Here is an 11676-nt window from a genome sequence, read left to right on the forward strand (position 1 = left end):
GTTTTTGGAATTTGTTTTGTTTATTCGTTTTCGAATTGATTCCAATTTTTCGAATTTAGATTGATTCTAAAAGTTTTCGAATCTACTTCTAAAAGTTTTGAATTTGAAATAAAAAAAATTGAAAAAAAAAAAAGATGCCAATCAGTGCCTACAAATGGGCACTGACTGGCAACTTGGATAGATCAGTGCTGCCCCATAGTGTCCATCAGTGCCACCCCAGTGTCCATCAGTGCCACCCCACAGTGTCCATCAGTGCCACCCCACAGTGCCCATCCATGCCCAGTGCCTACCTATCAGTGCCCATCTGTGCCACCCATAAGTATCCATCAGTGCCACCCATAAGTGCCGCCCATGAGTGCCCATCTGTGCCACCTATGAGTGCCCAGTGCCGCCCATGAGTGCCCATCAGTGCCGCCTATGTGTGCCCATCAGTGCCACCTATGTGTGCCCATCAGTGCCGCATACCAGCGCCGCCAATCAGTGCCACCTCATCTGTGCCCGTCAGTACTACCTCATCGATGTCCATCAGTGCCATCTCATCAGTGCCGCCATATCAGTGCCCGTAATTGAAAGAGAAAACGTACTTATTTACAAACAAATTAACAGAAAAAATTAAAACGTAATATTTTTTCAAAATTTTCAGTCTTTTTTTAGTTGTTGCGCAAAAAAAAAAAATCGCAGAGGTGATCAAATACCACCAAAAGAAAGCTCTATTTGTGGGGAAAAAAGGACGCCAATTTTGTTTGGGAGCCACGTCGCACGATCGCGCAATTGTCATTCAAAGTGCAACAGTGCTGAAAGCTGAAAATTGGCTTGGGCGGGAAGGTGCGTAAGTGCCTGGTATGGAAGTGGTTAAATTCGGTACTATTCTAATTCGGAAATTCGGATACCTCCACCGTTAGTGGCCACTGAGGGTATATTTTATATTAGGGAGATGCAATTACCTGCTGTATATGTGGTTTTCATTGGTCTAACACTGAGCTTATTTCTTCTTCATTTTCCAGGGTAACTTGGCCTTCGCTCCAGCGCATTTCCTCCCAGGAGGATCGCCGAAGAGCCCCGGTCTGAAAATCATGGCGTCTCCGTTTACCAGCCCCCCCTCAACGCCCAGCAGTCCGAGCTTTCAGGCGCGTGCCAGCGAGTTGGAGGAGACCCCCGTCAGCTTTGAGCAGCCACCAGAGGGCGCCCCTCTCCAAAGTTACACTAAGGTTACTCTTTGTAGAATGTATTCTCCTTGGATCCTGAATTCACCAAATAACAGTTTGTAATAGAAGAGTCACCCGTCCCGTGGGGGGGAATCCACCGACGTCACCCACTGTTCACTGATGGCTTTACCAGGCATTCCTCAAGCTGTGCTTCCCCCTCTATAAAAGGTTTAACAAGCTTGTAAAATAGATCTTCTTTCCAGGACTTTGTGTATTGGATGTCCCCAGAACAATGAAAAGTCAAGCCTCTGGTTAGAGACAAGGGCCCAGATTCTCAAAGGGCTTACGACGGCGCAACGCCATGTACGCCGTCGTAAGTCCTAATCTGGGCCGGTCGTATCTATGCGACTGATTCTTAGAATCAGTTACGCATAGATATCCATTAGATCCGACAGGTGTAAGGCTCTTACGCTGTCGGATCTTAAATGCATTTTTTTTTTCGCCGCTAGGTGTCGTTTTCCCCGTCGAGTATGCAAAATACACAAATTCTCGAACGTACGCGCGGTCGACGCAGTGAAGTTACGACGTTTACGTTAGATTTGCGACGCGTAAAGTTGCCCCTGCTATATGAGGGGCAACCAATGTTAAGTATGGCCGTCGTTCCCGCGTCGAAATTTAAAAATTTACGTCGATTGCGTAAGTCGTCCGCGAATGGGGCTGGACGCCATTTACGTTCACGTCGAAAACCAATGACGTCCTTGCGACGTCATCTGGAGCAATGCACCCTGGGATATTTTCAGGACGGCGTATGCGCAGTACGTTCGGCGCGGGAACGCGCCTAATTTAAATGCTCCACGCCCCCTACCCGGCTAATTTGAATTAGGCGGGCTTGCGCCGGGTGATTTACGCTACACCGCCGCAAATTTACAGGCAAGTTCCTTGTGGATAAAGCACTTGCCTGTAAAACTTGCGGCGGCATAACGTAAAGCAGATACGTTACGCCCGCACAGTTTTACGCCCAGATACGAGAATCCGGGCCTAGGAGTAGGGATGAGAAAATGTCAAAGTAGTAATTTCTCCAAATTCCTGGTGAAAAAATTGGGAGAATTTTCTTAAAATGTCACCATTTTGGCTAAATGCGTTGGAATCAATCGGGTAGGGGAGCTTAAGGTGGTTTATAAAGCAGAATTTTAGTAAAAAATAACAAAAAATTATATCTGAAACAGTTATTTAAAAAAAATCCAGCCGAGTTTATGCTATCAGAATGACCCTTTATATCAGGTGTCCCCATCAGAGTGCCCCTTTTACATCACGTGTCCCCGTCAGAGTTCCCCCTTACAACAGGTGTCCTCATCAGAGGGCCACTTTACATCAGGTGTCCCCATCAGAGGGCCCATTTTATGTGTACCCATCAGAGTGCCCCCTTACATCGTGTGTCCCCATCAGAGTGCCCCCTTACATCGTGTGTTCCCATCAGAGTGCCCCCTTACATTGTGTGTTCCCATCAGAGTGCCCCCTTACATCGTGTGTTCCCATCAGAGTGCCCCCTTACATCGTGTGTTCCCATCAGAGTGCCCCCTTACAGCGTGTGTCCCCATCAGAGTGCCCCCTTACAGCGTGTGTCCCCATCAGAGTGCCCCCTTACATTGTGTGTCCCCATCAGAGTGCCCCCTTACATTGTGTGTCCCCATCAGAGTGCCCCCTTACATTGTGTGTCCCCATCGGAGTGCCCCCTTACATTGTGTGTCCCCATCAGAGTGCCCCCTTACATCGTGTGTTCCTATCAGAGTGCCCCCTTACATCGTGTGTCCCCATCAGAGTGCCCCCTTACATTGTGTGTCCCCATCAGAGTGCCCCCTTACATCGTGTGTCCCAATCAGAGTGCCCCCTTACATCATGTACCCCCATCAGAGTGTCCTTTACATTAGGGGTTCTCATCAGAGTCCCCTCATACATCAGGTGTCCCCATCAGAGTGACCCCTTATATCAAGGGGTCCCCATCAGATGCCCCTTTACATCAGGTGTTCATATCAGAGTGCTCCTTTACATCAGGTGTTCATATCAGAATGCCCCTGTATATCATGTGCCCACATCACAGTGCCCCCTTACATCATGTGCCCACATCAGAGTGCTCCCATCAGAGTGCTCCCATCAGAGTGTCCCCTTACTTCAGATGTCCCCATCAGACTGCACCTTTACATCAGGTGTCCCCATGAGAGTGAACCCTTTACATCAGGTGTCCCCATCAGAGTGACCCCTTACATCAGGTGTCCCCATGAGAGTGACCCCTTACATCAGGTGTCCCCATGAGAGTGCTCCTTTACATCAGGTGTCCCCATCAGAGTGCCACTTTGCACTTAAGGGGTCCCCATCAGAGCACCCCTTGACGTCTGGTGTCCCCATCAGAGTGCCCCTTTAGATCAGGTGTCCCTATCAGAGTACCGTTGTAGATCAGTTGTGACCTATCAGCGCAAATGTCCCTGTAGCCAGGCAGGCAAGTGGGCGGGAGCTGGGAGAAGAAGCATGCTGCAGGGGGCAGGAACTAAGTGGAGAGTCTTGTTGAAGGGGCGGGGCTCACATGTGACATCATTGTCTGCGAGGAGGCTGGCAGTCCTAGCAACCAATGACTGGTGTGCAGCAGGGATCCAGCTGCAGACTGGTGGGCTGACGGTCCAGACTGAAGCGTCACTCGGTCTGTGTCCGGGCCGCGGTACGCTAATTAATGAAGACTAATCTAGAGATTTTCCTGCAATCCTTTTTTTCTGCCACTAGATGTCCCCAGTCTTCAACGGAGCCCAGCCTGTGACCAAGCAGTGACATGAGGAGCAACTGTGATGAGCTCATCTCTCTGTCACTCTGCTCTATCCTCCTATCAGCGTGGATGAAGGAACCTGCTAGATTTCTTTCATTCAGCTAGAAGGCTGAATAAAAGGAGTGTAACATAAAAAAAGAAGAAAAATTAAGCTGGCCATACACTTTTTTGTTCAGCTTACATGCTGAATGAAAGAAATCAAACAGATTCATCCATCTACGATAAACAGCACAGATGGATGAATCTCCTGCTGTGGGCTATTGTATTACAACAGCTGTCAGAATACCTGAATTGTGGATTTTATCTGATTTATCTGACGAAACGCGTAGGAGGGAGCTTCCAGCGTCATTGCATCACTTCCTGCCGAGTCCGTGGAACACACAAACCTCATGGACTTTTTTTTGTGCTTACCATAAAGCACTTTTCTTTACCGATTTTTACCTATTTTAAACACACCCCCATACACACTTTGGAAGATCAGCGCCATACCCACTACCTCTTTAATTTTCTCATAAAAATATATATATATATATAAATATTGTTTGGGGATTCTAAGAACATTTTCTAGCAAGATGTACTAATTTTTACATGTAAACAAAAGTGTGAGAAAAGGGCCTGGTCTTCAAGCTGCTAGAGTCAAGCCAAGTCCACACGGGCCAGATATCAACCGAGCCGCCATTCGACCCGTGTGTGCCAGCTTCTGTCGAAAGCTCATGACCAAAAAAGGTCTGCCGCCTGCACCCTGATCGGCAGGGCCGCCATCAGGGGGGTACAGGCAGTACACCTGTAAGGGGCCCGAAGGTCCCCAGATGGCAACCCCCCCCCCTTTTTTTTATAAAAAAATAAAAATGTTTTAATTTTCTTTATATATTTATTTTTATTTATTTTTTGTTTCTATTAACCACTTAAGCCCCGGACCAATATGCAGCCTAAAGACCCAAGGTGTTTTTACAGTTCGGGACTGCGTCGCTTTAACAGACAATTGCGCGGTCGTGCGACGTGGCTCCCAAACAAAATTGGCGTCCTTTTTTCCACACAAATAGAGCTTTCTTTTGGGGTATTTGATCACATCTGCGGTTTTTAGTTTTTGCGCTATAAACAAAAATAGAGCGACAATTTTGAAAAAAATGCAATATTTTTTACTTTTTGCTGTAATAAATATCCCCCAAAAACATATATAAAAACATTTTTTTTCCTCAGTTTAGGCCGATACGTATTCTTCTACCTATTTTTAGTAAAAAAAATCGCAATAAGCGTTTATCGATTGGTTTGCGCAAAATTTATAGTGTTTACAAAATAGGGGATAGTTTTATTGCATTTTTATTAATTTTTTTTTTTTTACTACTAATGGCGGCGATCAGCAATTTTTTCGTGACTGCGACATTATGGCGGACACTTCGGACAATTTTGACACATTTTTGGGACCATTGTCATTTTCACAGCAAAAAATACATTTAAATTGCATTCTTTATTGTGAAAATGACAGTTGCAGTTTGGGAGTTAACCACAGGGGGCACTGTAGGAGTTAGGGTGCACCTAGTGTGTGTTTACAACTGTAGGGGGGTGTGGCTGTAGGAATGACGTCATCGATCGTGTCTTCCCTATAAAGGGAATGACGCGATCGATGCGCCGCCATAGTGAAGGACGGGGAAGCCGTGTTTACATACGGCTCTCCCCGTTCTTCAGCTCCGGGGAGCGATCGCGACGGAGCGGCTATAAACAAATAGCCGCGCCGTGGTCCCGGATCGCTCCCCGAGCGGACCCGACCCCCGCATGTAGCGGGGGGGGTCCCGATCGGACCCCCCACCCGCTAATAGGCGAGGACGTACGTGTACGCCCATGTGCCTGTACGTGCCATATTGTGGACGTATATGTACATGCGGGGGTCGGGAACTGGTTAAAGGACCCAGAGGTCCCCAGGGCCCCGGATGGCAACCCCCCCCCCTTTTTTTATATTATTGTTTTTATTAAAGGGCTCGGAGGTGGCCAGGGGCTCGGAGGTCCCCAGGGCCTCCGGGTGACGACCCCCCTTTTTTAAAAAAAAATATGTATTATTTTTTTATATATATATATGTATTTTTTTTTTTATTATTATTAAAGGGCCCAGAGGTCCCCAGGGTCCTGGATGGCAACCCCCCTCTTTTTTTTTTATAAAAAAACATTTTATATATATATTTTTTTTAATAAAGGGCCCAGAGGTCCCCTTTTTTCCTATATTTTTTTTGTATTTCTTTTTTTTGTAAGGGGCTCATAAGTCCACAGGGCAACCCGCCTTTTTTTTAATATATCATTTTTTTTATTATTATTTTTTTTTTATTAAAGGGCCCAGAGGTGGCCAGGGGCCCGGAGGTCCCCAGGGCCCCCGGATGACAACCCCCCTTTTTTATATATATATATATATATATATATATATATATATATATATATATATATATATACATATATATATATATATATTTATATAATTATTATTATTATTATTATTATTATTATTATTAAAGGGCCCAGAGGTCCCCAGGGCCCCGGATGACAACCCCCCTTTCTTTTAATTTTTTTAAATAAAAAAATTGTAAAAAAACATTTTTATAGATTTTTTTTATTAAAGGGCCCAGAGGTCCCCAGGGTCCCGGATGGCAACCCCCCCCCCTCTTTTTTTTATAAAAAAAAAAAACATTTTATATATATATATTTTTTTTATTAAAGGGCCCAGAGGTCCCCTTTTTTTCTATATATTTTTTTTTATTTCTTTTTTTTGTAAGGGGCCCATAAGTCCACAGGGCAACCCCCCCCCCCTTTTTTTTTTCCGTCAGCACCCAAAGCCCTCCGACCTCATTTTGCGGCGGCAGCACCCATACGCTTCATAATTCGTGCCAGCCCCCCCGCTTCTCAATTTTAAGGTGGCAGTACCCCCCCCCTGGTTCTCTGCTCCAGGAGGCCCATGCCTAAAGCTGTGTAAGGGGCAAAAACCTGGACACCCCCGCCCATTCTAGTAAAAATCATCGCCCCCAGCACCAAAGTCAAAAGTCTCGGGGTCTTCTTTGACACCTACATGATGACAATGGATGCACAAATAGGGTCAGTAGTCAGCGGGTCGCACCATCTTCTACACTTATTATGCAGACTTATTCCATTTATTCCTAAAGAAGACATAGCAGTCGTGGTGGGAACAGTTGTTAACTCCAGGCTGGACTATGCAAATGCCCTCTACCTCGGACTCCCAGACTGGGGTGTTCTGGCAGGTGGACCGCCCCTATGTCACAACACAATAGAACAGTAGGGGAGATCGCTGTACTAACATCGGATTGTTAGTACAGCTGCTCCGACCTGTTTTTTTTCCATTCAAGCAATGGGTTGAACAAAAAAAAATGGTAGTGTGTACGAGGCTTTAGCTTTTTCTACATTGCTAATGTTGTGTCGTGTATATATCTCATCCAGGTTCGTACCAGAGGCTCCTTAAAGAGAAGACCCCCAAGCCGAAGGTTTAGAAAATCCCAGAGTGATATGGACTTTGATATCGATATTCTGAGCACCACGCCTAAAGAAAACGGGGATAAGGTGGAAAAGGAGGGCACTGGGAGTCCAAAGGATAAAGATGAGACCCAACAGACAGAGCCAGCATGTGGGAGAGACTCGGCGCCGCGTGACCCCGCGGGGAAGTCATCTGAGAGCCCAGAAAAGACAGAGAATGAGGAGGGATCGGCCAGCACGGCGGAGGAGAACCCCGGCAAAGAAGAGGCCACATTGGACACAAGCGTCACAGACTCACCAATCACTAAAGAGGAAACGGAGAACACAGAGGACAGCAATGACAAGCCATGCAACGGACAAGAGAAGGACGAGAGCAGCGAGCCCAGCAGATCGGATTGTGATGTGAGTAGCAATCATAATTGGGGCCTGTGGGAGGTCATAGAGTCTTACCGGTAGGGTTAAATCAGACTTTTGACTTTAATACCACTTTACGTCAGCCTGATTGTTGCTGACCCAGATTGCCTGACTACTCTCTCGTCTTTGCTCTGTCTACTACCAATTCGTTGCCAAACTGAACTGCCCAGCTACTATCTGCTGGCTGCCTGCCTCATCTCCTGTTTGAACCTGACTACTCTTTTGTCTACTGCCTACTTGTTGCTGACCTGGACTGCCTGACAACCGCCTGCTTGCTGCTTACCGAGACCCCTGCTTGTACCTGTCTACCCTCTGCTTGCCGTCTGCCAAGTTTTCTGCTTGTACCTGACAACCCTTTGCTTGCCACCTGCGATTGCGAAGACCCCCTACTTGTACCTGACAACCCTCTGCTTGCCACCTGCCAAAACCCTCTGCTTTTACCTGAATACTCTCTGCTTGCTACCTGCCAAGACCCCCTGCGTGTACCTGACTACCCTCTGCTTGCTACCTGCCAAGACCTTTGCTTGAAACCAGCTACCTTCTGTTTGCCACCTGCAAAGACCCTCTGCTTGTACCTGACCACCACCCGCTTGCCACCTGCCAAGACCCCCGGTTGCACTTAACTACCCTCTGCTTGCCACCTGCCAATACCTTTGCTTGTACCCAGCTACCTTCTATTTGCCACCTGCCAAGACCCCCTGCTTGTACCCGACTACCTCCTGCTTGCCACCTGCCAAGACCCCTGGTTGTACTTGACTACCCTCTGCTTGCTGCCTGCTATGACTCTTTCTTGTACCCAGCTACCTTCTGTTTGCCAACTTCCAAGACCCCCTGCATGTACCTGACTACCGCCTGCTTGCCACTTTCCAAGACCCCTGGTTGTACCTGACTACCCTCTGCTTGCCGCTTGCCATGACCCTTGCCTGTACCCAACTACCTTCTGTTTTCCCACCTGCAAAGACCCTCTGCTTGTACCTGACTACCGCCTGCTTGCCACCTGCCAAGACCCCTGGTTGTACCCAGTTACCTTCTGTTTGCTGTCTGCCAAGACCCTCTGCTTGTACCTGACTACCGCCTGCGTGCCACCTGCCAAGACCCTTGGTTGTACTTGACTACCCTCTCCTTGCCACCTGCCATGACCCTTGCTTGTACCCAGCTACCTTCTGTTTGCCGCCCGCCAAGACCACCTGCTTGTACCTGACTAGGTCAGAAAATGAATGCAATATATTACATTGTTGTTTTCCGGTTTAGGGTCACTTTATGTGGTTTTCGTAGCCCAGAAGCCATATTTGGGTTTTGACCTTAGAAATTCCTGGAGAGTTGTTTTACTGAAATCCTATTGTTTGTTTCTTTCTTTAGGATAAACCGGAAAAATGATGAAATGGGACCAATGCAGAAGTAGAACGAGCCTTGGTGGGACACTCAGTAGGTCGACATCCTCAGGATTCGTTATGGCCTCAGATCTGATCACAAACTCACGCACTTTCCTAACGCAGTGCGGTCAGCGTCGTTGTGTCCCGGAGAACTTCTTCAGGCATGTCAAGACAATCGAGTTAACGCGCAGGGTTATGGCGTACACACAGTGTATGCACTTTGTGCAGAATATTAGCCCAATAAAATTATAGTTTAAAACAAATAAATACGCCCCAGGTGTGCAAAGTCTTGCAGCAAATTTTCTTGGGAAAGTAGCCACAACCTGAGTAGAAAAGCCCATCACCTGCCAGCAGCTGCAACGTGGGACCTGTACTCTGTGGGGCAGATTCAGATAGAGATACGACGGTGGATCTCCTGATACGCTGTCGTAGCTCTGAGTTCCGTCGGTCGGATCTATGCGCCTGATTCATCGAATCAGTTACGCATAGATCTCCCTAAGATCCGCCAGGTGTCTGACTTACACCGTCGGATCTTAGGCTGCAATTCCAGGCCGGCCGCTAGGTGGCGTTTCGTTTTTTTTACGCGACGAATATGCAAATGAGGATTTCCGCCGATTCAGAAACGAAAAACGAGCGCCCGGCGCATTTTTTTTTACGTCATTTTGCGTTCGCGTTTTTTCCGGCGTATAGTAACCCCTGCTATGTGAGGGGTATCCTATGTTAGGTATGGCCGTCGTTCCCGCGCCGAGTTTTGAATTTTTTAGGTCGTTTGCGTAAGTCGTTTGCGAATACGGATGGGCGTAATTTACGTTCACGTCGAAACCAATGACGTCCTAGCGACGTCATGTAGAGCAATGCACGCTGGGAAATTTTACGGACGGCGCATGCGCAGTTTGTTCGGCGCGGGGACGCGCCTGATTTAAATGTTACACGCCCCCTAGCCGCGGAATTTGAATCCCGCCGGGGGATTTACGATACGCCGCCGCAACTTTAGAGGCAAGTGCTTTCTGAATAAAGCACTTGCCTCAAAAACTTGCGCCGGCGTAACGTAAATCAGGTCTAAAGATCCGCTGACCTATCTGAATCTGCCCCTGTGTGTGGAAGCAGGGGTCTCTGTGCAGAGGTCTGACGTGCCTTGCAAGGGTCAGCATGAGCTTTTCTGATTGCAGGGTTATAGCTCTGACTTAGTAGGGGGTGTGTCAGATCTCTGCAGAGAGACTGCTACTTCCACACCGAAAGCAGGGGACGTGCTGGCAGGGGACAGGCTTTTCTAACCCGCCTGTGGCTGCTGCTTTATAAAGAAAATGTGCTGTAAGACTTTGTACACCTTTTTTTTTTTAATGCGCCTTGGAATGGATTTGGCTGATTTAAAATCAAGGTTTATTTGGGCTTTAAGGGCCAGATTCCCAGAAGAAATACGCCGGCGTATCTACTGATACTCCGGCGTACTTTCAAATTTGCTGCGTCGTATCTTTAGTTTGAATCCTCAAACCAAGATACGACGGCTTCTGGCTTCGATCCGACAGGCGTACGGCTTTGTACGCCTTCGGATCGTAGGTGTAATACTTTGGCGCCCGCTGGGTGGAGTTTGCGCCGTTTTCCGCGTCGGGTATGCTAATTAGCTGTTTACGGCGATCCACGAAGGTACGTGCGTTCGTCGCATTCTCTTACGTCGTCTCTAGTCGGCTTTTCCCGGCGTAAAGTTACGGCTGCTATTTCATGGCTTATATTTAGACTAGCCATGTTAAAGTATGGCCGTCGTTCCCGCGTCAAATTTAATTATTAGTCATTCAAGTCATCCGGGAATAGGAAAGGACGTAACGCACGTCGCCGTTCAAAAAATTCCGTCGGTGCAACGTGATTTCGCGCAAAGCACGGCGGGAAATTTCAAAACGGAGCATGCGCAGTACGTTCGGCGCGGGAACGCGCCTAATTTAAATGATACACGCCCCATTTGAATTAGACGGGCTTGCGCCGGAACGGATTTACGCTACGCCGCCGCAAGTTTACAGGCAAGTGCTTTGTGAATCAAGCACTTGCCCGTAAAACTTGCGGCGGTGTAACGTAAATGAGATACGTTACGCGGCCGGAGTTGTACGTGAATCTGGCCCTAAGAGTCCTGAGATGTGAGCTGTCTGTGTTGCTAATAGCAGCCAAAGATGTTCTCCGTGATGTGTTGTGGAAAGTCCAATTTGTTGCCCGGGTTAAAGGGGAGTTCCACCCACAATTTCACTTTTTAAATATAAATACCCCTGTAATACACAAGCTTGATGTATTCTAGTAAAGTTAGTCTGTAAACTAAGGTCCGTTTTGTTAGGTTGTTACAGCATTTAGATAGTTTATAATCTAGAAATAGACCGTGGCCATCTTAAGTGTGGGCATCATGAAGCCAGACTGTATGACTTCCTGGATTCAGCTTTGCATATCTCGCACATGCTCAGTGCACAAGCAATGTAATAGGTTT

The 11676-nt window shown here is 47.4% G+C and overlaps 1 protein-coding gene across 1 annotated transcript in view; it reads left to right on the top strand.

Annotated features, from left to right (window-relative positions):
* Window positions 1-9662, top strand: part of RCSD1 (RCSD domain containing 1) — a 108854-nt gene extending 99192 nt beyond the window's left edge. The window contains exons 5-7 of the mRNA XM_040339091.1: window positions 1005-1208; window positions 7393-7827; window positions 9199-9662. Of these exons, the coding sequence (XP_040195025.1) occupies window positions 1005-1208; window positions 7393-7827; window positions 9199-9216 (657 nt within the window). The 3' untranslated portion in view covers window positions 9217-9662. The remainder of the gene's footprint in view (window positions 1-1004; window positions 1209-7392; window positions 7828-9198) is intronic.
* The last annotated feature ends 2014 nt before the right edge of the window (window positions 9663-11676 follow it).

The sequence above is a fragment of the Rana temporaria genome, chromosome 2 (assembly GCF_905171775.1).
Source record: "Rana temporaria chromosome 2, aRanTem1.1, whole genome shotgun sequence".
NCBI lineage: Eukaryota > Metazoa > Chordata > Amphibia > Anura > Ranidae > Rana > Rana temporaria.